We start from the raw sequence: 25,729 nt of genomic DNA on the forward strand, positions 1-25,729 counted from the left end.
GTTACCGAGAGGTCTTGAAAGACCCCCTCGGTGTTAAATCTTTTGGAAAACGGGCTATGAAATCTCTCGGCAAGCTGCCGAGCCGGCCGGCAGCAGGGCAGTGTGCGTGCCCGTGCCTTGCAGTGAGTCAGACGCATCATCCGACAGCCTCCGCGGCTGGCCTATCTGCATCGCTGCTTGCATTTCAGCCGTTCAGCTGAAGATCCCTCCTTGTTTCTCCCCACCCTGTGCCCATTCAATTAAATCAAACATCGAAAACTGCAAATTCCCGGCGGGAATCGGGTGCTAGCTGTGCTCCATACCCAGATAGACAGGAAGCCTCAAAGCCTCTGTGCGAGCAGGTCTCATGCAACCCTCTGTCCAGACACATTTTCCATGAGATCCTGATAGAAAAGGGATGTAAAAACAAAACAAGCAACTTTATAGGCTGAGAATTGCCCTTTTTAAGTTCCGCTGGGGCGTTCGGTTCAGGAACAGGCTGCCCGGCTTGATTGCTAAGAAAAAAAAAAAACCACAACCCCAATCTTGTGATGTCCTTTCCCAAACCTGGAGGCAGCCACCAGCTGCCCGATGGGAGCAGGCAGGAGGCAGCCGCAACAGCTCTCTGGGCGCTTGCGAAGGGCTGTTCCGGGGTGCCAGAGAGGGCTGAGCGGCTGCGGTGTAGCCACACGGCGTTGGGCTGAATCGCATCGTTTTAGGCTAAAACACTTGCTGTTTCCTTTCTAGAGGAGGGGAAAGTGCCGCGTGACATCCTGTTCGCACGGGCAGGTGGGGAAAGGCGGCTGTTCACAAGCTGCTGCCAGGCTTTCGTAAAAAAACCAGGTTGAAGAGAGAAAAAGAATCAGAATGCGTGACTCCCTAGAGCTCCTACAGCTTTCTGCAGACATTATTAAGAAGAGGAAAAAAAAAAATGATGCTAAATTCAGGGTTCGTTCAGGGTCCTTTGCTCGGGGTACAGCCGAAACGGAGTTAATTCAGGCAGTTTGGGTCCAAAGCAGGATATTGGGGTTAACCTAGTTCAGGCTTGGGTACGTGCTCCGTTGTGATAGCACCGCTTTCCACGCCATCATGTTCCCTGGGCTTTTGGCAGTGGAATATGTGAGCCGGGGATCTCTGAGCTGGCTCCAGTCACTGCTCAAAGCAACTAATTCATTTTTCAGCTGCGATTAACCCAAATTAGCCCACCGGGGTCCACCCTGGCTGTGCTGCGACCGGGCAGTCAGCGCAGGCTCCAGCTCCTTCCCTGAGAGGCACATCCTCAATTTACGCTTCGGCACAAAAAAAAAAAAAGCCTTTGCAAGCGGCTCGGTGCATCCCAGGCATGACCCTGGGCTGCAGATCAGAACAGGAACCGGTGGCTGTGTCCTCTTTTAGCCGCTTGCACTCTCCACATCGCTGTTTCTGCTTCTGTTCAGGGCAACTTCCCTCTCCGCAGGGCCTGGGCTTTCTCAGTACGGGGGGGGGGGGGGGGGGGGAGGCAACGGGGCTGGAGCCCCCCGTTAGCCCCTTGGGGCACGCTGCCGTGTCTTGCAGCTGCCCTCGCTGGTTTTTTTTGCTCCATTCGGGTGTTTGTGAATGCAACAACCCTTCCCTGCATTTATCCTGTGTCTCGTGAGCTGCGTCTAATTGCATTGCAGTCTGCTTTGTGGATGCACAGCTGTTTCTTTTGAGGGACAAAAGCATTAAATGACATGAAACAGGATATACTCGCTGTTGTGAGCAGGGAAGGGGGCTTTGCTTGATCCGGTGATCCTGGTGGGGTCTGTGCCCACATCCTCTGGCCCTCACTGCTCCGATACCCACAGCCTTTTTTCCAAGCGCAGCCTCATTTCATCCCCATTTTGCTCGTACCGGTTACGAAGCGGGTGTAAAAACCTTAAATCAGCTGTGGGGATTATTCAGCAGTTGCAAGAAAATGCAAAAGACACCCATGTCGTCCGGGCCGTGCACATGGGGATGCATTAGGACATTCAGAGACGCCATCCTGCGGCATTTGGCCGTGGCCACCTGAGCCACAGCCTGCTCTGCCTTGCTCCTGAGCAAAACATTTCCCAAAACTCCATGCGGGGCCGTGTCCTTCAGCGAGCACTTTTCTAGTGCACCAACGGCACCGAGAAGGACACCCACTTCCTCAAATGCAACAAGCAGCGCGCGGAGAGCAACCCCGGGCAGTCACATTCTGGCGGAGGCTGGGGCCGGGCCGCTGCGTCTCCGCATCAGCCAAAGGGGGTAGCAAACGGGAGCAAAAAAAGGCGGCATCACCTCGGCGGCGGTGGGGAAGCAAGACGAGAGCTTTGCAGGAAAGCAGGGCAGGAAAGTACTTTTATGGGGTTGTTCACAGCCGCTCTCAGAGGAGGGAGGAGGAAGTACGTTGGCAAATCAACCCTTGCTGAGCCTTTGCTCTTTGTGGGGGGAATTGCACCCGGGGCGCAGGATCCCCAAGGGACTAGCAGAGCTTCGTTTCAGCCCGTCTCCTAAGCAAGCCCCCCCTTGGAAAAAGAAAAGCCCCTCCTGATCCAAAATGTCCCTCAAGCTGCCACGGAACTGGGATTTCAACCTGAAAATGGATGCTGCAAAAATAGGTACCGTGACTGTTTCTTTATGCCCTTCTGTTTCTTCTTCAGCCTTTCAGGTGCAAGCCAGGTCTGCCGGGGTGCCTGTGGCCAAGCCCAGCTGCGATTTTGGCTACGGCCCAGACCTGAACCCGCTTCTGGCCTCGGTGGGGGGACCTGGCCCCCAGGTACCGCTTTTGAGACAGCAGATGGTTTGCAAATGATTTGCAAGAAGTGATTTGCAAAGTTGTCACCGAGGGATGCTGTGGGAGCACGGCCAGGGCTCTGGCTCTGGGGCTGGAGCAGCAGCTGTCTTGGTAGGGCGGGGAACGGGGGGGGATGTGGCAGCGTGGGGCTGCTGCCCTCCCAGAATCCAGGTTTGGGGGAGATTTAAAGCACATGGGCTCAATCTGCTGGCGCAAGCCTCGCGGGAGGTGAAGTGCAGGCCGACAGATGGCCGGAGCAGCGCAGGCTGGAGGAAGCAATCTCGCTCTTGCTCAGGTTTCTTCGCCCACCCCGACGTCATTGATTTCCTCTCACTGGTGGTAAAGAGCCCTCTGACACCCATGCCGGGCTCTGTGCCATGGGACGGCTTCGCTGGGTGATTTCCCGACTTACCTCCTGCCTCTGCCCGGGCACGGCTCTCCTCCGCCATGGGATCCATCTCCAGCAGGAAAACCACTTCGGAATGCCTTTGGGAAGGAGTGAGGGATCCCTACGGTGGGCTCTGTGGCCAAAATATCACGGCAGAGCCAACGCCTGCTTTTGGGTCAAGCAACCAGGGAGGGGATTAGGGGGCGAGGATGCTGCGGTCAAGGAAGTGGTGCACAAACCCAGCCTTGTGCACGCATTGAGGCAAAGGCCCCCCACGGTCCTGGCACTGGTGCCAAAACATGGTCAAGGCACACGTTGGCAACTTGATTTCTCCCTGCGGCAGAGAGATTTGACCAAGCCGGTCTGTGGTGCTGAGCTCTTCCTCCCCGCACCTTGCGTCAGCTTGCAAGGTCATCCTGGCTGGATTTTTCTTGCAAAGGCAATTTGGACTTCTATATGAAGCTGCTTTCATTGGGGTGGCCAAACCATTCACTTCACACAAGGCCCCACGTGAAGCACCGCTGCTCCCCGGCGGCCACCGCTGTGGCTGGGCTCGGCGATGCACGGCGATGCGCAGGATGAGACCCCGGGTGGTCCAGAAGTTTGCAGGCGGACAGAGGAAGCAGTGCCATCACCTGTGCTCATCAGTTTGCAGGACAGCGGTGGAGAAATCCCCACATAGTTATCATAGATGCATCCTGGATTTCTGCATTGCCCGTTCTTAGGATAATTAATATTTTTTGCCCAGAGGCTGCGGAGAAGTGGGTAAATTCAATCGGTAGCTGAGAAAAAAAGGCCAGGGGACACTGACCCTGCTGGCTGCTGGGAAGCAGAGAGGGTAGAGACGGGGCCCAGGCTTGAACCTGTGTTGTTACCAGGAATTGCTTTTTTTCAAGAAAAATCTGCTTGTGATGAAATTCTGGGTGCTTTTTGCCGGTTGCAGCTGCTGCGAGCCTGTGAGATGAGGGTTGTATGTGTGTGCGCGCGCAGAGACCTGAGCATTGGGGCACAGCTCGGTGCATCGACTCTTCTCATGCTTCGGGGTTTCTGGCTGCGGGGACCAGCCGCTGCCGTCATCAGGGGTGCAGCAGGGATGTGACTTGCTTGTGGAAAGTATTTGCAAATTAGTCACCACTGCCCTCACTGGCTTCTCCCGGCTTCAGGACACTTCCCCCTCCTTATCTCCAGCCATCACCGTGGCACAAGTAGCTTTTGTAAGCCCCAGGACAGCACGCCGGCTCCTGTGTGCTTCCTCACGCTGAGAAAAATGCAAAGCTATTTATTTCAATGAAGGAGAAAATTGCATTTGCAATTTTCATTGCAAAACCTATTGTGGCACTTTTGCTTTTACTCTTTTTTTTATTGCAAGTACCTGACATCCCTCCTGTGGGGCAGGAGCAAAGAGGATGGCAGGGAGGCCTCTTGCCCAAGGCAAGGATTTGGGGCAGGAGCCAGCGTCGATGTGGACACCACGGTGGCACCCAATGCAATTTCTCCTGCAAGTCACACTTTGGCAGGGCTCCTCTTTTCGGGGAGCAGGCAGCAGGACACGGGCACCCTGCTACGGCTGGTCCCCGGGGCTGGAGGAAGAATGAGGGTGTTTTGGAGGAAATATTCAACTTCAGAGGCGGTTACCACAGGAAATGCATTTGCTCTTAATGGCTCTTTCCCGCCCTGTGAGAGTGGCAAGGAGGAGCGGGGCCAAGCGCGGCAAGGATGTGTTGGTGAAGGAGGAGATGATTGGAGGTGCTGGACCACCCTGGTGAGAGCCAGGGAAAAAGCTTTGCCCCAGCCCTGCATAAAATTTTCAGCTGGTCATCGCACGTGAGCTGGGCATCGCTCTGGCCACAAAAGGTAGGAACTTGGAAAAGTGGGAAGGGAAGGAGCCGCAGCCTTGGTAGTTCTGGTTTTGCACATGCAGAAAACTTTCCACTGGGCAAAAATAGCCTCGCTGTCTGCAAAGCCAAGCTCCCCACAGCAGCTCCCTCCCCACGCCTCCGCACAAGCCCTGCGGTGGGGATGGCTGTTGGGGAGTGCTCACTTCGTGGGTAAGAAGGATCCTGCAAACTGTTATTTTGGCCTTAAATGAGCCCAAAGTACAGGGAGAGCTGTCTCGTGCAGAGGGAAAATACATCTGCATGTTCAACACCGGTGCGTACGTATGTGCACGAACGTGGCTAAGCCATCGCTAAGCACAGGCCTCCGGTTGCATCTTGAGTCTGGCGTTTCAGAAGGGCTGATGCTAAAGAAAGGGGACCCAAGTGTACCCCTCTGAATGCACATTCCTTACGCACCTGGGAAAGGCTGCAAAGAGGGAGAGAATAAACCTTATTGCCAGCAAGGACCCGGCAATTTAAGCTCAAGGCTGAGAGCAGGAGGAAACCCCGGGTAGCAGTGCCTGCCGGGTCGCTTCCTTTCCAGGGTGCAGAGCCCTGATGCAGCCGTGATGATCTCAGAGGGAGATTAGTATCTCCAATAAAAGATAGTAAAACATTGCATTTTTCATAAAAGACATGATTTCTCCTTCCAAGACTTGTGCCGCTGGAATATCAGTGCTGCTGGGCTGAGCTGAGCTCTTTGGGGAAGGCTGAACACGGAGCTGATGGATGGAGACGCAGCCCTGATTTCCACCCATTTGGGTGTGAGTATGGACCCTGCGAGCTGCATTGCAACAGCTTCACTTCAGGTTAAGCCCTTGTGGTCATCGGTGCTTGGTACGGAGACCTCACTCTGCAAACATTACTGCTAATTAAACAGAACGAATACCAGCATCTCTGTCTCATCGAGGGGGAGATGAGGTCCTATGATGAGACGGGAGAACACACAGCAAAATTCGGGAAGGCATCAGAGTGCTGGCTCGTGGGAGTGCTGCTTTCTGCAGAACGGGGCTAGTTTGGAGCCAGCCCACTCGGGATTTGCTCTTTGGCAGTGGGCTGTGTGTGGTTTCTGCAGAGCGAAGCGTTCACGGGAGGCAGGCAGCGCCCTGCACCCAGTAGCCTCCATGCTCCCGGTGGCTGCTCCACCCCTGCGGATCATTCCCCAAAAATCCTCACCCCTGAGGAGTCGGCAGCAGCTGCAAGACATCAAGGGACATGATTTATGGAGAGGAGCGATGCTGCTCGTGAGCAGTTTGCTGAGAATCATATTAATATTTATGAGATTTGAGTAATGCAGATGTTTTGGCAAAGAGCAAAGAAGCTGCCCTGAGCCTGAGGTGCAATTTGGAAGCCCCGTTTTGGTTTTTGCATCAGGGTAATCCCCACGACTAGCATTTTTCAGGGGAGCTGGCTGGCAAATCCCTTTCGAAGGTCCTTGCTTACAACCACATCCTCTGCAGGGGGCATCCCACATCAGCATGCATTGAGATACAAGCAGCATCCTCACTTGGCTGATTTTCGGATTCACAATCCTTTTTGATTTTTGGAAGGGGATCTGCAATCCCGTAACAGGTTTGTAGTGGAGAAGTGAGGTCAGAGCGCTCTACCCAAGCCTGGCCCCAAAGGATGAAGGCAAAACGCAACGGGGTTTCTTGCTCCAGGGGATTTCAGAAGGGGAAGCTGCGCACGCTCTTGAACTGCAGCACCCCTGACCTCTGAAGCAACTGCTAACTGCTCGGCACTGAGTGCAAAAGGTTTTGTAGGCTCATGCTCCCTGTGGGTGTCTGTGCAGTGGGACCACCCGCTCAGGCGCGAGATGCCCCCGGTCCCAAACATTACAAGGCAGTGGCCTCGTGAAAATTTTTAATTTTCTACTTTTTTAAGCTTGTCCTTTGCACTCAGGTCCATGCCAGGATTCATCGACACTCGTATCTAATGCAGCTTTTGCAGCTCTCTGCTCCGCTGACCAGCTCGGGGGAAAAGCGGGCAGCTGGGGGCAGAGATACGGCGCCGCCGCAGCTTCCCCCCGTCCCACAGCACTGCACAAGGCCTCCCTCACGGCCCTGGCTTGGCTTGGTGCCCTCTGCCAGCAAACACTGCTGGGCTCAGGGGCCCGAATCCTGCACCACCCTCACGCGCAGGACCCAGCCAGGTGCCATCAGCTCCGTTTTAGCAGGGGAGACATAAGACCTGAGGAAATCACCATGTGCAGAGACCAGTGAAGCTGAATTCCCCTGGCGTCATATAATTCTGCGACCATAAATGCTAACTCTACCCAGGTGGGTTGGCACTGGGGTCCCGCAGTGCCTGGTCCAGAGGCAAAAATCGAAGCGTCCCTTCTGGAAACGATCCCTCCCAAGGCATTTACTATGACAGAAGCATTTAGAGATGCCACAGGACCATGCTGCCGGTCCCTGGCACGGGTCAGTGGCACCAGTGGGATTCGTCTACGCAATGCAAACAGGGGACAGGGGACGCTGCTCTGCCCAGCCAGTAAATCCACGCTGGCACTTTTTCCCCCCCTCGGAGACTTTCCAACCTCATTGTGTGAGAACTGCCCCATCGGAAACACCAGGCAACGCTCTCCCAGAGCAAAACTGCAATTTCCAAAGAGTTTTTTTTCAAGCCAGGCTGGGTCATTCTGCTATCGCTGCTGCAGGCTGTTTGGGGTGGGCATTAAAAAAAACACACACACTCCCATTAAAAAAAAAAAAAAAAAGCTAATGATTTTCTTCTCACTTGCAAGACAATTACTCCCACGCAGGAAGAAGGAAGCACATACTGACAGATACTGCAGCCACTTCCTTTAAAAACTCTAGCCAGTTCGCTCAGCACAGGCAGAGGGGCAGAGAGCTGCTCTTGCTGTTGTAGCTTAAATAGGCCCTGGGGACGTGGGTCTGCTGGCAGCTTGGTCCCCGTGCATCCCCGCCAGCCCACCCCTCTCTTTTCTTGGCAGCCCGCTCCAAGAGCGTGATGAGCGGCGAGCCAGTGGGCGCCCGGCCGGCCTCCCCCAACCCGCTAGAGCGGCCCCTGAAGATTGGCTGGCTGAAAAAGCAGCGCTCCATCGTCAAGAACTGGCAGCAGCGGTACTTCGTGCTTAAGGGCCAGCAGCTTTACTACTACAAGGACGAGGATGATGTCAAACCACAGGTAGGACGAGGCCGCTGGGCTTTGCCAGTCCTCAATCTCCCCCGTTCTTGCAACTTTGCTCGTAGGGAAATGGTTTGGGATGGGTCTGGAGTAGGGTATTAAAGAGGTTTTCTGCCTTTGGGCAGTAATAGAGATGAGATATCCTGATCGGGATCATCTATGCACTTAAATTCTTAAAGTGCCTGCAAGCCCTGGTGGGGGCTTGGTCCCTCTGTGCCCAAGCAACAGGGTGCTGGGGAAAAAAACCCAACAGTTACCAACCAGAAAGTTGCTATCATTCTCCAAGACAACAGAAAGATGCTGGGGAGAAAAAGAGCTCGGCACACCACCATTTTTATGATGGGAGGTGCAGCAATGGGTGCGCAAGATGACGGGAGCTTTGCAAGAGGTTTCAGCCATGCACTTGGCGGGAAAGGCATCTTACAGGATGCTTTTAGGAAAAAAACCAAGCAGGACTTTCAGCATAGGCTGGGTGTGAGGATCTGCCCAAGAGAGACCTCACGGCAGGGCTGTGGGCTGGACAGATGACAGCGAAAGGCAGCTGCTTCCTTAGGACCTCTTCCAGCAAAAAAAGCTGGAAGAAAAGCAAAGCAAGGAAATTAGCGGGTGAAAGGCAGGATTTTTCAATGCTTTGTCCCTGAATATGAGGGAGAGGGCAGCTGGAGGGATAAGGAAAGGAACTCTCTCTCTCCAGCCTCCGGGTTTGTATCCCATCCAGGCCCAGCCCCACCTTTTGCAGAAGGTTCAGTGGTACCTACAGATGCAGTTTGTGTTATTTGGCTGCCGCCCCAGTCCACCCTGCGCGGCCAAAGGAAACCTGCCCTGCTGCCTTTTCCTCTAAGGGAAAAGGCTTGAAATGTGCTGAACGCTCCGGTGCATGTCAGTTCTGATGCTTTTTGAGATCCTCAGGAGAGCACAACGTGCACCCCACCCTTTGCACAAAACAGGAGTGTGATCCCCCACTTGGGCATGATTTAAACGTCTGCACCGATGCCCGATGCCTGCAGCCCTCTGGCAGCATCATCCCACCTTCAGCCCCTCCAGGTTGTAACAAGCCCTCTGTCTCACCCGTACAAACCATTTCTCAGGGTATGCATTGTAGTACACTTGCCAGGAAGAAATCAGGTTGTTTTCCCATTTTATATGGATAACTTTTTAGTTTTTCAACCATTTTCTCCATACCGTAACTGACTTTTTGAATATCCACCATCTTTTCCTTGTTTTGAGAAATTTCAGGGAAAGGTCCTCCCCATTGCCGGAAAAGCCATTCTCTGTACAAATTGTTACTGGTAGCAAAACTAATCTCAAGATAGAAAATGCTGGTAAGAGGAAGACGATCGGTACATCCTCGGGATGAAAGCACAGGGCTGAGCCCGGCGGGATCCAGGTCCTATTTCTGGCTTTGCCCCGTTTCAGGGGTGACTGGGAAGAGCAGTCTCCCTGATTGTAAATGGGATGCAGAAACAGAAAGTGCTGCAAAAAGCTTATTGCTATTCCTGGCGCTTTTGGCAGCTCTCGCCATGACCCCGATGCACCATCCCGAGTCATTCCAAGCCTCTCTGATCCCGTCAATGATTCCGATTGATACAGCTGCAGTTCAGGCTTTTGGAGCGCTGACGGTCCCCACTGCTCGCAGGAGCCCCGTGGCTTTCAGGAGGCTGAAATCGCTGAGAAACTTCATTTCTATGGCGCAGCTTCATTTCCTGCCCCGGGAGGCCTCCGGTGCTGACTCACACGCCTGCTCGGCCCCCACGTGCCTCGGTGGCTCCCCACCCGTCCCCTCCAGCAGGGACCGAGCTGCCCGTGTTTGCCACAACGGTTGGGGAAAGGAAGGTCCAAAACAAATGGCTGTTTTCTCCTTTGCTTTTTTATTTCCCCTCCCTTTTTCTTCTTTTTTTTCTACTCCTCTCCTGCAAACGTTGGGTTTGGTTTTTGGTTTTAAGTGATGCTGTGTTAAAGGAACAGTTTTCCTGCTCTGGTGCAGCAGAAACAGGGTGCTCCGGTGTTTTGCCAAGTCCCTTCTCCTTTGTACTTTCTTCTCCCACTCCCAACAGAGTTTAAAAAAACCATGAGAATGGAGGGAAAAAAAAGGAAAGAGCGAAATAACCAGTTTTCTCATTCTGAGAATCACTTCATCAGAAAAACTGGCATTTAAGAAGTGCCCCTTACTGTTTGAAAAGTCATTTTTAGCATATATATGTGTATATATATAGGCCACCAGCTCCTGCAATCTGTTTGAAAGAAGGACTTCGATCCTCAGTGCTGACACATGGTAGCGTCAGCCTCGCAGCGATGTGACACGGGTATTCACAGCTCCTGCTCTGCTTTGTCCTAGGGTTGCCTGTCTCTCCAGGGAAGCACCATCAAGGAGGTGGCCAGCAACTCAGAGGAAGGAGGGAAATTTATCTTTGAAATCATCCCAGGTGAGGATGCTTCACTCCTCTTCATTGCATGTTTTTGGGCTGGACTGTTCACCCAAAATCATTTGGGCAAGCCATTTTGCCAGCCCTTTTGCTCCCACTTCTTTTCAAGGTCCCCACAGCACTGTGTTGCACATGAAAACTAATGTCTTGCCTTCAATATTCACACGTCAGGGCTGGAGGAAGGCCCTGCGTCAGTGCCCGTGTCCCATGATGAGAAGCCTTGCCAAGCTGCAACGTTAAGCAGTTTCTGTTCCTTTCTTGCAGGCCTTCAGCAAGGGTGAAACGTAAGAGCGCTGCTTCATTTCACAGCTAAATAGACATTAATGGGGCAATTTGGAGCCAAAAGCATTTAGCAAAGAACCAACAAGAATGTGTCTTTTCTCCTCCAATCCTCTCTATAAATGTTGCATAAATGTTTTTTGCAGGGGTCTCCGGAGACCAGAACCGGGCAGGGCAGGACACCTGCGTGCTCATGGCTAATTCCCAGTCTGAGATGGAGGAATGGATTAAATCCATCCGACGAGTGCTGGGGTCTGCGTCCGGAGGTAACGGGGACCAGGGACAGCTCTTGGAGAGGCGATTTCCTACCATCTCGTGCTCTGCAGTACTTTTGTGCAAGGATTTCAAAGCTGGGCTCATAAATCCTTGAAACTGGAAAATGAAGCTGTAATGTGACTGTAACTTGTAATGCCTTAGAAACCTACGCCTAGAGCAGACTCTGCAGTGTTGGGCCTGCTGCAAACATAGGCAGTGTTAAGGAAATGGCAGCCAAGCATGAATGAAGATTTCTGGGCTGGTTTCAACCTCTTTTGCAAGCTTCCTCATTGACCCCAGAAAATGTTCTTGAAAACAACTTGTATTCAGGGACAAAGCATTGAAAAATCCTGCCTTTCACCTGCTAATTTCCTTGCTTTGCTTTGCTTCCAGCTTTTCTTGCTCAGCCCAGCCCTTCTGCCCCTATTTTCTCTGCAGAGCGTGCCCCTGGCCACGCAATCGCCCTCCCCACGCGCAGGCAAGGCTTGCAGCGACAGGATCCTTGCTTCCAACCCCCTCGGGCATGCATTTATGCCATTACAAAATTGTGGTCAGGGAAGTATAAAACATGAATTGATCAGAAAGGAGCACAGCGTAAATTCGCCACCACAGGCGAAGCCCGCAAAGGAAGCAGCAAAGGTCACTCCAGCCACTTTTCCTGTAAGGATGAACTATCCAGACTTTTCCTATAAGGATGAACTCCTATAAGCACGATCCACCCATGAAACAGGGCTGGGAGCCTCTTTAGCTCTCTCCCAAAAGAGCACTAACCTGGATGGTGATCCTGAGCCTCCTTCCCTCTGTGCTTTGCCCTGATTATTTATATAATTTTCTGTAGGGTCCATACCCTTCAGCTCTCTAAGACAAGCAAGATGAAGCTCTGGTCTCCCACAGCTCCTGTGTCAATATAAATCGCAGCAGTTCAGAAGCAAGCAGGCGCTGCCACTTTGAGCTTTTTCACTGTGACCCTGCCATAGGCACAGATAAGTTTCACCTAAATGACGACACAGCTGTTTTTTGTCCGCAACCCTGGTGTTTTCTGCCTCAAAACTGAAACATGCTGTGCCCTGGGGCAGGCAGCATTACTCATCTGAAATTAGGATTGCATGAGCCAGAAATTTTCAGGGCATTGCCCCACCTGGCTCTAATATTTAATAACAACTCCGCATCTGATCCTTGCTTAAACTTAGGAGGCTGCCAGTTTCTTCCAGCTAGATAGAATGACCTTATAGGATAGAAAATGTAAATTTATAGTAGTACAAAGAGCCCTGAGGATAGCAGAGAAACCAGATACTACAGAGCTGCATTTTATGTCAATACACAGGTTAATGGACCCCGAAACTTCACGCTTTAGGGTTTTGGCTGAGGCAACACGTGCTTTTAAAGCAACCCACTGCACGGTGGAGGTCTTGGCAAGAGCCCACCTGGAAGCAGCCCCTTGTGACCCAGCCAGTTGCGAGCTTGTTGCACGCCAAAAAGCAGAGCAGCTGTAAAGTGTGAAGCAACAGCAAAAGCATCTCCAAAATCTTGGAGGGGTTTTGCAGGTCTGGCTGCCCCCCAAGAATGACAGCCACCTGCCGGGTGGGCTGGCATGGGCATCGCATTGGCCCTGGGGAAGTATCCCCAAATTAACAAATCTGCCAGCTTGCAGTTAAATAAGCAATTCATTATCAGCTACCAAAGCAGAGGGTGGTGGTGGGGGGGAAGCTATTTGCCTTTACTATGCACAATGACAGGTTTATATTCATTATTTAAAAGTGTAAGCACGTCATAAATGAAAAACCCCCATGATCAGGCAGGTGCCGACAAGCCTCATGGTTCCAGATGAGAGTGTGTACTTGCATATTCCTGGATCTGGAAGGTACACAGGGATTATTTCAGCCTTCAGAGCACGAGGTGAACACATCGCAGGCACTGCTGGGGCAGAAATATGGTAGAGGACCATAGGACCCTTTGCCATTAATATCCCAGAGCCAGTTCGAGCTGGGATTTGTCTGCCCTTACAATGCCCCAGGCTCCAAGGAGGAAGAGTTGGGATGCAGGCTGCTGCCTTCCCACCTTCGAGCTCTTCTTTTGCTGCGAGTTCAGGAGGAAAAAGCCATTGCTCCGAAGGAAAGGTACCACCCGCTGCAAAATACCGCTCTTTGCACAGGGGAGTTTCTGGAGGGTGAGAGGAGAGGGGAGGGGAAAGAAAAGCAACTAAATCAGTAAGACTTCCAGCCCCAAATCTCTGCAAGGGTGCTTTTCTTGGTGGTCTCCTGTGCTTTCTATATCCTTCAGGTTTGTGTAATGAGCTTGCCTTCTCTCCCTGTGCCCTCGCATCAGCCTTTTTGCTGATCCTGTCTCCCTCTGTATCAGCACCCTGCTCCAAGGCAGGCAAGCAGTGTGGCAAAAAATGAGGCTCACTACTTGGTCTTAATCATTTTGAGAACTGTTAATTATTTGGAGGAGGAACGAGGTTTCATTTTGCTATTATTTCTTTGGAAGAAGTTCTGCTTTCCCCCAGTTTGCAGACTTCTTGTAGCTCCTATGCTATCAGAAAATCAGGCACTGTTACATTTGCATGATGCCCTTTGACAGGTAATGTGCCTTTAGCAAAGCTTTTGGGCTCCTCTAACCTCTCTGTCCTTTCCCTAGCGGTGTTCGGCCAGCGCTTGGCGGAGACCATGGCCTATGAGCAGAAATTCGGGCAGCACCAGGTCCCCATCCTGGTGCAGAAGTGTGCTGAGTTCATCCGGGAGCACGGCATGAGTGAGGAGGGCATCTTCCGCCTCCCCGGCCAGGACAACCTGGTGAAACAGCTCAGGGACGCGTTCGATGCTGGAGAAAGGCCATCATTTGACCGGTAATGCTGGATTCCCCCTCTCCTACTCAACTAGGTCTCATACACCCCAAAATCTGGGGAAAAGCAGCCCCAGAGAGCCCAGCAGTGCCCTGCAGGAAACTTGGAGCCTCCAGAAGGGCTTGGCAAGGAGAGAAGGTTCAGCAGAAACCCCAAATGGAGGCAAAAGCAGAAGCAGAGGGTGCTGAGATGAGATTCATGGAAATAAAGGAAAGCATTTAGGAAAATCCTGGCCCCACGCAGCGATTATCATTTGCAGGAGCAGCCAAGGAAGGAGGCAAAAGGAAGAGCCTACATAGCCCATCAGCTAAGGGTAGAAGTTTAGAGAAAGGAGAGCAAGTAGAGGATCACAAATAAGCTCAGACAACACCCTAATGCACACAGTAGAAGTTATTTCTTTCCCTGCCAGTCCATAGCTATGATATTTTCCTCCTGTTGCTTTTCCCTTCAACGCCATAAAGAGATGAGAGAGATTTTGGCTGCTGCAAGGCTGCGTCCTCCTGACCCCCTTCCTCTGCAGGACTAAGAGGAAATGGCAAACTCCCTAAAGCTGAGGGCGCTACCTGTCCCTGCCTGTAGGTTGCAGAGAGGCTTTGGAGAGAGACATTTGCTACTGCTACCTCCGTCATGCCCTATGCAAAATGAGAGAAGAAAGGTAAACCCCTGGTGCATCCCTTTATAAAGCCCTCCCTTGATGTCTCACAGACCAGCTGCCCCTGCAGATGCCTCATTATCTCTAAAGAGCTTTCGACCTGTCCCCAGCCCCAAGTCAGAGTTTAACCCCTTGCTTTCGGCCCCGGTTGCATAAGGCATTGCCCAGCGTCCCCTGCTCACTCGTGCAGGCTGCTCTGGGGCTTTATCCGACAGTTTGTGCTGGTGAAAGCAATGACCCCTGTGCTGGGATAAAGGAAAAGTGGGTCCTGCCTCTCCGTGGCATCTAAAGTGAGGGTTTTTTGGTTTAATTCCTGCCCTGCCCTGTCTACCATAATGGCGACAAGGAGTGCCCAGGCTGCTGCATGTGTATGAAGGTGCTTGATACCGGCCGTGGTGATGCCCCATCTATGCAGACCCAGGGAGCTGCCCCATGTGGCATCACCTGAGCTCTGAGAGCCACCGGCAAAATCTGGGGTGCGTGTGGGAGGGGAGCACCCAAACCCAGGACCTTCCCTCGACTTCTGTGCAAAACAGTTTGCCTAAGCGGAGTGCAGGGGCCTTGCCTCTGTATTAGCAGGCCTGTCCCTAGCCACAAACCTTTTCCTACTTTACCTATCTTTATGCAGCTTTGTTAGGAAAAACCACAGCACTTTTACCTAAATAATCCCTGTGCTGTGCAAGGTAGAGCCACGGCTGCTCTGGAAGCAGAACCACCCTGGCTGTTGGTTTTGCAGCTGAATATTTCTTGCTTTCTGGGTGCCGGAGTCCTGCTGAGAGCTTTCCTGTTCTAACCTGTATGGGGGTCATAGGAAGGTGAAGCCTTTTTTTTTTCCCCCCGAACCGTGTTTTGCAGCGAGGCATGGCGAGGGAGTTTGGCCCTTTTCCCAGCACCCTGCGATGTTAACCCTGTGCTGCAGGGTTTGGTATGAGCATTGCTGCGGTGATCTCAGGGCGACTGCAACCCCCATGCCCTTCAACCAAAACATTTTCTTAGGGAGGAGGAAGGCAAATAATGGCGTTTCCAGTGACCTGAATGCTGCAAGATGCTGGCTCGACCTTCAGTGCCATCTTCGCAGCCTGTTTGGGTTTGCACAGGCACACTTGTGCGCACAAACACAGCAGGATTGAGTGGGGAGCGTTAGAAAGCTGCTATTGCAGCCCAGGCATCCAGGATGCCTAATGGTGTGTATTTATAGGCCCTACAAAAATACAGCTCTGAAAAAATTCCTCTACGGTTATGTGCGTTTGTTAAAAATAATAGTATTTTAAAAACCCCAACCAATCCTAAAAATAAATGACCTGGGGGATTTTTGCTAGAAGTTTATAACAGTTTAGCGACTTCAAGGTAGGTCAAATTAGAGGCTTACGATCTTGACAGTGTCCTTTTGACATAATGTAAACTATATGGTATGCAAAGCTGCAAACATCTGTCCCGGCAGAACATCTTCAGTAATTGCTGTTAATCTTAAAAACCCCAGGCAAGCTTCGCCAGCTCCGCACAGAGTGGGGAGTGCCTGCCAAACTTGTGAACACCAGACGATATTTGCATGCAAACCCTCATGAGTCAAACGCAGGCTGGGAAGGCTCAGCCCGGGTATGAACACTGGGGACCTGCCAGCCCCACGGTGGGGAAAAATCTCCACCAAGCATTTATTTTCCCACCAGCCGGGGCCGTTCCCTGGCTTGGGGTGCCCTATGGATTTCTCCAGCTTGGTTTGGCCTCCTTGTTTTTCTCTCTCTCTCTCTCCTGCATCTATACCCGGAGCTTAAATACAATCTCATGCTCCCGGAGCAGGGTAGGGTTTGTTCACCAGCTGGGTGCGAGTTTCATGTGAGTGGCTCTTTGCACGTTGCAGGGATACGGATGTGCACACCGTGGCCTCTCTGTTCAAACTGTACCTGCGGGAGCTGCCTGAGCCAGTTGTACCCTGGATGCAGTATGAGGATTTCCTGCTGTGCGGTCAGGCGCTGGACACAGATGAGAGAAAGGTAGAGATGCATTAATTTCTCTCCTTCTGGCCTTAAAATTAGCTGTATTTCAGGGCCAAGGCTTTGTGAGCTTAAGATGCCGCGTGCATATTTAGCTGTGCTTTATAAGCTGTGTAATTACTGAGCTTTGAAATCGGGGGGGGGGGGGGGGGGATTAAAAAGAGAAAATCTCCCAAAGCTAGGGGGGGTTTCCCAACTTGACAACATGGGTTTATCCATTTTAAAGCTTAAATTTCTGGAGCAGATTTAAGAACTGCTCAGCACCTTTTTTCGTTGAGCCCTTGCAGCAAACAGCGAGTATGAAAACCAAGAGAGGAAGGAAACACAACCCCCTGCAGCTTCCATCAGCCTGAGCTGCGAGCAGAGCTGGCCGAGGGCTCTGGGTGAGACCAAGGAAGGAAGTGGGGAATTGGGAGAGGGAGAAGTGCGAAACAGATGGGAACTGTCTTTTCCTAACTATATATTTTGGTGGAAAAGAAGCCCCCCCACTGCAAAAAAACCCACTCACGGATGCTGTTCCTATACACAAAAAAATAAGGCAGATACCCTTGGTAGCATGAGCTCTGTGAACTGCAGTGTTCAGTCCCATATTCCAAGGGCAAATGTTTCTTGTAGGTTGTTTCACTTCAGGATCTTTGGGGTTAAAAATGTCCTAAATGTTTATATACAAGAAACGCAAGGAGATTAGGCATGATCAGGTCTTTCCGAAGAGCTCATCACACAGGTGGTGGGATGGAAGGGACCCTGGTCTTTGCTGCTGTGGCAGCAGCAGTGCCAGGCAATGGGCTGCCTCTTCTTGCCGAGTGCTGTACAAAAACTTGTCCATGTCCATGCTTGGTCTGCCGGAGAAATGTAATTTCCAAGGTGAGCAAATGCCAAGAGGCGAGACCACACAGGGATGGATGGAGTGACCAAGAGCCACTCTTGAGTCCCTATACATCTGTGAATCTTTCTAGAGCTATTTCTTAACTTGCATTTAGGGCCATCAGGAACTCCTGAAGCAACTGTCCTTCCTTCCCAGAGACAGCTACAACCTCCTCAGCTATATCTGCAGGTCAGTGCTCTGCACAAGGTATAAACAGCTCAGATTTGGTGTTGGTGAGGAGAAATATCATCCCAAATGCTGAGGCTGACTCCTCTAGAGAGAGCCCTCTTAAGCCGTGTTTTGGTTTCCCTCGAGGCACCAGATCCTGACTTTTGTAAAGGGAAAATTTCAGCCATGGAGATAAACACCTTGACAATGTCTGAGCATAAATGCCTACCCTAAAACTCACTTATGAATCCCTGAGAACTAAAATCAGATGTAGTTTTTCTAGACAAAGCCTTGTGCAACAAAACTGTCAGGTTTCACCCAGCCTGGGTGATTTTTCTGTGGTTTTTAAATATTAGATGGGGGTTTTCCTTTCCTTTTTGATTTTTTTTTTTTGGGTGAGCAGCTCATCACATGGTGGTTTTTCTACTGAAACCAGTAAGACCCAGCTCCAGTTCGCAGTTTTAAGGCAACTATCTGTTTCTGTCCCTGGGACTTAGAGGAAAAGCTGGATGGATTAATCAGGATTTTATACCAGTGGGTGTGTAAGGCTTTTTGCAGTCTTCCTTCTCTGACTTGAAATATTTGCCCTTGCATTCTGGCAGGTTTCTACACGAAATACAGTTGAACTCTAGTGTCAACAAGATGAGTGTGGATAACCTGGCAACAGTGATTGGCGTGAACCTCATCAGACCCAAGATAGAAGATCCTGCAATTATTATGAGAGGTAAAAGGGACTCCTGGAATAATTGGCATAGGGGCACCTGATGTGCTGAAATCCTCCTTGTCTTCACCCGCATTACTATGTGCATCTCCATTTTGGACACCAGAAGACCAACCAGAAAATGCAAGTGTGGGTGGAAGAAAGCCCATCGCATTGGGTTTGCCGCTGACAGATCTCTAATTTCTTCCAGGCACGCCACAGATCCAGAAAGTCATGACTGTGATGATAAGTGACCATGCAGACCTCTTTCCCCCATCCAAGGATGTGCTGCCCTCCCCACCTGCCCAAAAAAATGACAAGAAGGCCCCCATCCCTCGCAGCTCTGTGGGCTGGGATTCTGCAGAGGACCCTGTGGTGCCCAGGGCGCAGAGCTTGATCCAAAGGCAAATGGTAAGACTAGATCCTCACAGAAATAATAAAACATAAATTTCATAAATGTGTGATTAATTATTATGGGATCTAACAGGTCAGCAAGCCACTGAGAGTGCTTGCTATTAATAGGGTAAAGAGCTGTAACTGTCATTCCTGGAATACCTACATCAGGAAAATGATGTAGATAAATTTTCCAATTTCCTGTGGAAAATCTACTGTTCTGGGAAAAATGAAAACTCCTAAAGTTTTTTAGCTAAAAGGCAGAATAGATGAAATCTTTTCAGTTCATGCTGGTGAAGTGAAAACATTGAGGATTAAAGGCTTTTCTCAGAACGAAAGAATCTCTGCAAAAAGTTCTGTTTAATGGAAAACACAGTGCAAGCCAAAATAATTTTTTATGGAAAACTTGTGGCCATTCCTGTTAGCGTGTTAAAATGTGCCTTTTGTAAATATTGCAGTCCCAGCAGTCTCTGCAACCTGTCTCTGCTCACAAAGCAGGACGAGGCTGTCCTAATGCCACGGCTCTGTTTTACAGAGAGATGACCTGAATTCCAGCAGTGCCCCCGGACCAGCTGCGAGCTCAAGTGCACCCAGAGAAGATAATGGGTCCAAAGATACGCTGGGAATGTGGAAAACGCAGTCAAGGAAAAGAACTCAGACTTTACCTAACAGGAAATCTTCCCTGACAGCTGCTTCTCCGCAGGAGAAAGGCAGCGGTGACAAAAATGACATATTTGCCAGTGACTTTTGGAAAAGCTCCCCCAGGAGCAGCATGCGCTCCGTGGTCCCCGACGGACATAAGAGAACATTGTCTCATGATCTTTTTAAGCTGCTTGACCTTCACCGGGCTTCGACCTACGATAACGTTCCTACCTCCCAGGCAGAAAGTGGGGAAGGCAACGGCTCCAGCCCCAGCCCTTCAAGCAGCAGCTCTGATAAGGAATTTCTACGCTGCCCCAGTCCCAGCCGTCAGCCAAAGGAAACAGCCAGTCCCACCAGCAGCCCTGCCGAGGTCTCCAAGCCTGATCAGGAGAGCAGGGAGTTCCTGCAAAACATGATCCTGAAGCTGGAAAAAGAAATGGAGGTACAGAAAAATGATTACGAGGAACAAATTAAAAGGTAACGCGCTGCACAGTGCTGCTTTCTGGAGAGTATGTAGTCTTCAGCTCATGTTATTACAACACCAGTACTGCACAGATTTATTCACCAGTGATACTATACAGTATATTATAGTAATGACTAATGATAAAATATAGTATTATAGTAGGCTATCTAAAAGTCAATGCTCGTGTGCTGTACTCTCATGACATAGTTGCTAATGTTATATTACTACAACATTAATACTCTATAGTTCTTATTACATCATTGTATGGCACTATAATGTTTCTGCAGTAATTACACTGTCATAATTCTTGTTATTACTACAATATTGTACTATTATACTATCCAGAATTCAGTAGTAGCTTTATTACATTATTAGTTGTATCCATCAGTGTTACTATAGCTTCACATATTGTTATCATATTATTATATTTCACATGTATTGTTTTATTGCATCGTGTTATGTGGCCATTGAGGGTCAGGGGATCAGGACAGAACCTCTGGCTTATTTTATTGCTTAATGACACAGAGGGCAGACTCCTTAGGAGCCAAACGGCACTCTTCCGATCCAATCCTTTCATGCTCCGTTTCTCTTTGCAGTCTCGAGAAGGAAAACTATGAAGTCTGGGCCAAAGTGGTGAGGCTGAATCAGGACATTGAGAGGGAGAAGAAGAAGTCTGAGGAACTGGAGCTGAAGTTGATGAACGTGGAGCGCTTACGGGAAGACATGGAGAAGAAAAACAAGATGCTTGAGGAGGAGATAAAAAACTTAACTAAATCCACAAGCAAAACTGATGCCAAAACCAACTAGGAGAAGGCACCAAGCTGTGCACAGACGTAAAATGGAGCTGCATGAATCCACAGGAATTGCCAAGCAGGTTCAGAGCCAGGGACTTGTATCGTCTGGTGTTCTGCTACTGACCGCAGGCTGGTTCGGAGGAAGGAGCCCAGAAGTTAGAGGCTGGTTTATGCTCTGAAACAGGAAATTTCAAAAAAATTCTTTAGCTTTTTTGGTGTGTTTTTTTCAACTCCTCTTTCAGCTGCTCAAGTTACCTGTAGAACAGGCCAATACTTCTTGCTGCTCAGTCAGAATATCTTGCACTCAGGAGTTCAGGTTAAGGACACATTATGCCTTTACAACAATAAACCAGCAAGCATCCCTCCTGCCAGCCGGCTGGCTCCTTGTTGGAGACACCCACAGTGCTTCTGAGTGGAACAAAAATCTGGGATCCGGGGAGACAGAAAAGCCCTGAGGTCTGGGGTGGCACAGCCCGTCACGCAGTGTGCCTGGATGGTGGGCTGCAAATGCTGTCAGCACCACGGTTGAGATGTTCACATTAACACACACAGTTGATTATTGCTCTTATAGAGCAAGAGAAGCCCAGACAGCCCGTCAGGTCCACTGAGAAGAGGTCTCATACAGCATCACTCGCCGTGCTGTGCCAAACCCATCGATATCAAGGCTCCAGGTATAAAATCACAATATCATAAAAACTGCTTTAGTTAAGAGGCTGTTCAGTTATTTTAAATCACTGTTCCTTATAGCCATGTGTATATAAATCCAGCACAGCCGCTGACGAGGCTTTGGAGAGCACTTTCACACATCCATACACAGAGCTCTTTGTGCAGAGGGAGTCCATCAGCAACTTTACCCAGTACAGAAAATGGGGCTTCTGCATTTTTCCTCATGGACAGTTTTCAAAGAATAACAGATTTGGACTTATTTACCACCTCCACTTTTGTTTTTCATCATTTCATCAGCATAGAACACGATTTCCTCAGCCACCTCAGTGGAAACCTGGATTTGCACCCCAACAATGATGCTGGGTCTCTCCCTGTCACTTGCTGCCATCAGCGTAAAGACTAACTGGACCCGAAGGTCTCATGGTGCCAGTGTGGCTATTTGTAAACTTGTCTGCTTGTTTTCTCACTGCCTGCTAGCAAGTTGCCCTTCCAGCAGTACCACGACGCTGCTGAAGCTTTTGGTGTCGGAAAGAAAATAACAGGACTCTGCAAGAAAACCTTTCACTCCTCATTTATATTAAGGAAGGGGAACAGCAACACACAGCCTCAGCCCAGCCTAGAGCCTTCATGGGAACAGAAAAGGGAAAAACACAGAGATCTGTAGGAGTTTTGAAGCAAGATGTCTAGGACCAAACACGTGGCTCTGTGCCAAGCACGGTGAAGTTAATGCAACAACACTGGATTACTGCTACTGAGGACTTGGCTTTGGTGGTGCAAAAGTTCAGCTCAAGACAGGCTGCAGACCTGCTTGGCAGAACCTGCAAAGAAAAACGAACTGGTGAGAGAAAGGGACACAGAGGAAACTATGGGGGAAGAAAAGGGAGATGGGAGCAGGAAAATGTTATCAGAGAATAAAAGTCAATATTGGGTATACAGCACTCGCTGCTATCAGCCTTGCTGGGGGGGCTTGCCTAGCCCTAAAACTGAGTCTAGACTCCTTAGTCTCAAACTTAGATTCAGCCTGGTGTATTGAATCCACCTTTGCTCAGCTGTGGGCATAAAGTACAAGTAAAGGAAAGGTTTGTGAAAGTTGAGCTGCATTTAAGAATCCGACCCATAAATAGCTCATTCGACCTATAGGCTCTGACTCCAGGTGGTTTTTCTTTCCATAGAATCCCCAGAGACTACACAGCTCCTCACTGTCCTGCCCACAAACCTTCACACCAGGGAATTAATTTTTTCTGGAGGCCTGCATGGGGTTACTGTATGGGGCTACTGCAAAAGCACAGCGCCTTCCAGAGGTCCCACAGCCAAGGTCTTCTGCTCTTGCAATGATCAAATCTGATTAAAATGTTTCAAATCTGAAACTTGGTAATTTGAAATCTCAGCAAGGATCACGGCACCTCTTTGCATTGGACCAGCGGGCCTGGACCTGCTGGTGCAGAGCTTCGCAGCCCACAGCCTTGCAGAGGGATGGGCATCACAGAGAAGAGCCCCAAGGAGGGCAGCGTGGCCTCCACCAGGCTTAGCCACCTTCAAAGAGGAGCTACCCAAACCTCACCTTCCCCATCACCTGCATGTCCCACACGCTACCGCATCCTGAGACGACACATTTCTTGTCTCCTGAAGTCTCTTTCAAGCACCACTAACACCATTGGTGCTGCAAGTCAAAGTTCCCACCATGCACCTATGGGACGCACATCTTCCCAACACTCAGATCAAGAGGTTTCCAAAGTGCCTGTGAGATGCATTTTGCCTGCCATCATTTCAGAGCAACTGTTCCCATTCATGATTCTTTTCTGTGATTTCAGATGACCTTGACAGAGCTGCTTCCGTGTTTATTTAATTTTTTACCTTTACAAGAAACTCATTACTAATCTGGGCATGAGGCTCAGGAGTCATTTAGGGAGGAACTTCTCCATCAGGTCTAGAAGAAACGTTGTGAACATCTGGGCTGGAAATGCCACACGCTCCTTTCTGGAAAGATCAAAAGTGTGAAGAGGCAAATAATTCCTTCACAGCCCACAGTAGACTGTAATGACGTGAAAAGGCTTGGCTGAGGCTCAGAAGTCTCCACGATTAGGACAAGTGCACGTTAGTTTAGTATAAACTGTGCATTCCTCCACTTCCGCTGCAGATAGGCAAAACAACCTCTATCAAACCATGACTGTTTCTGAAGATCAGAGTAACTTCTTTGAAGATGTTCTGCCCATTAAACTTTGGAGTGTTTATAGTGGTCATATTTAAAAGATGGACTTTCCAATAGAGGTCAGGTGGGCTGGAAATTCCTAAGTGCATGGGGGGAGCGAGCAGCCTCAGGGAGCAACATGGGCATTGTATGAGCTGGTATTGCTGTTGGGTGCTGTAAGATAAGGAGGGTTTTCCTTTTTTAAAAAGTGAGCTTTTTCCAGAGACAGAAAAGCATGGATCTGCCCATGCCAGACCTGTGGAAACTTTGCATCCTTTTCAACCCCAAGGGTATATCCTCTCGGCTCAGCCACGCAAAGCCCAGAGCCACACCTGAGTACTGGCAATGCCCAAATCCTACTCTGGATTTAATGCACTTTCAGATCTTCTGTTGGAGACACCAGAACATAAGATCCCCAAAAACTGACTGATGCAAGACCTACATTTCCTTCCTCCCTCTCTTTTTGCAGCCAAGCCGTGAAGCTTTTTGGGGAAGGAGTAGCAGAGAAAGTCTATCCTGTTCCTGAAGCAGGGGTTGCTGTTCCTCTGTGCTGCAAGGGGCATTATAAACTCATGGAGGGTTGTTTGATGGCTGCTTTTCAGCTCAGCAGGCTTTAAGCATTGATTCTGGATAACTTAGAACGTGTGAAAATACTACTATCATATAAAAGTACAACAGACTGTCTATCACAGAGAATAAAGAAAAAACCCTGTAGAAAGATCCTTTTCAACCCTGTCCTGGGCACTGTAGGCTTGGAAACTGCCAAAAAGGCAGTTTTTCACGCCCCTTAGCCCTCACACTGCACAGCCAGAGGACACGAGCATCCCCTTCAAGGTGGTGGGAGACTCTGTAGGATAAACCACAAAAGATACTGAGGATTTTCCTCTCCCTTTAAATGTGATATGGCTTTCCAAATTAGAGCAATTAAAACCACAGATCTGAATGCATCTAAAACTGTTAAATCATGCATTATGGGGTGAAAGTATGATATCTTTTAGGATATAATTTTAGCCCTGCACTCACTGTCTAGCATTCTTTGCATTAGAGCAAAAAAATCTGTTTCGCTGTTCTCAGGTATTTACTGCATTCATTTAGGAATTCACTTCATTGCATCCAAGTGTTTGGTAGGCGTGAGAGGCAAGAACATAAAATTATCCTTCCCTCATTATTCTCTTTGGATCCCGAGCCAGTCACGCTTATGCTGACTTATCCCCTCGTATTTTATCAAAGCTGCATTTTTGGCATGATAGTAACTTTCCTTTTTTAGCTTGGCTACTGCATAAAATAGCAAGTTGTTGTGGGAGGCGAGGTGGACGTGCGGGAAAAGCGTCCAGCCATTATTTAGGATGGCTTACAGAAACGAAAGAAAAGCAGTGAGAACATGTTGTTCCCCCCAGGAATGACAGAGTAATGCAGTCCGTCCTCCCTTTACATGGGAGCTGAAAGATACCTCCAAAACAGGCTGCTTTTAAGAAGAAAAGACTGCCAAATTGAGACTTCTTGTATGAATAATTGTTCACCAAGGTGGGGAGGAAAAAAAGTCCCGAGACTTTCAGCCAAACCCTCCCTAGAAGCAGTCCCACTGTCCCGCTTTCTCTGTGTTTTCCTGCCACCTTGCTGCAGCACAGGGATGCTACGAAGCCAGACCGTCAAACTGGCCTGGAGGAAAAATAACCTGGCAAAAAGGGAGCATCCTGATAAAGTGAGGGCCAACGTGGGGGCAGGAGGAAGCAGCCAGGGTAGCAGGGACCGGAGTTGTCTGAATAAGTACTCCTTTGGAGAAAATGCTCATCTATTCTAGCGCAAAAAATCTGCAAGTTTAGGAATTCTGAGTTATTCAAGCAGTTAAATGCCCTGAGCGCTTGCATGGTGAATACTGCACAGAGGCTCCAGCTGGGACAGCTTCTTCCTTGGATAATTCACATTGCCAACAGCTCACCGCACGCGTGGTCTCCACCAAGAATAGTTTACCCTTCCAGCTGTTTTCCTTTACAAGAGTTTTGTCAGTAGGTAATTCCCATAAACAGAAGTGCTCAGCAATTAATTGGGAACTTGGTTTCTTAAGAAATACGGCTTTTAACTTCAGCCAAATACAGCAACCAGGAGAGTGATATGAATTTGGGTGCAATTTTCCTAAGTGTAAGGCTGTGGGGCTGAGCAGAGAGACCTTAGCGGTGCTGCCACTGCAAGACTCCAGGGTGTGCTCAACCTTTAGCAAACATCAGAGAATTTCCC

The 25,729-nt window shown here is 49.8% G+C and overlaps 1 protein-coding gene across 1 annotated transcript; it reads left to right on the forward strand.

The window, feature by feature from the left end:
• The first annotated feature begins 2,374 nt into the window (after positions 1–2,374).
• On the forward strand, positions 2,375–24,547 carry ARHGAP25 (Rho GTPase activating protein 25). Its single transcript, XM_076358959.1, has 11 exons — positions 2,375–2,582; positions 7,980–8,173; positions 10,509–10,596; positions 11,022–11,141; positions 13,768–13,975; positions 16,483–16,615; positions 17,596–17,669; positions 18,251–18,372; positions 18,560–18,759; positions 19,277–19,860; positions 20,443–24,547. The coding sequence occupies exons 1-11, from the start codon at positions 2,522–2,524 to the stop codon at positions 20,651–20,653; spliced, it is 1,995 nt and encodes a 664-aa protein (XP_076215074.1). The 5' UTR covers positions 2,375–2,521; the 3' UTR covers positions 20,654–24,547.
• The last annotated feature ends 1,182 nt before the right edge of the window (positions 24,548–25,729 follow it).

Source organism: Aptenodytes patagonicus, chromosome 24 (genome assembly GCF_965638725.1).
Source record: "Aptenodytes patagonicus chromosome 24, bAptPat1.pri.cur, whole genome shotgun sequence".
In the NCBI taxonomy this organism is placed as follows: Eukaryota; Metazoa; Chordata; class Aves; order Sphenisciformes; family Spheniscidae; genus Aptenodytes; species Aptenodytes patagonicus.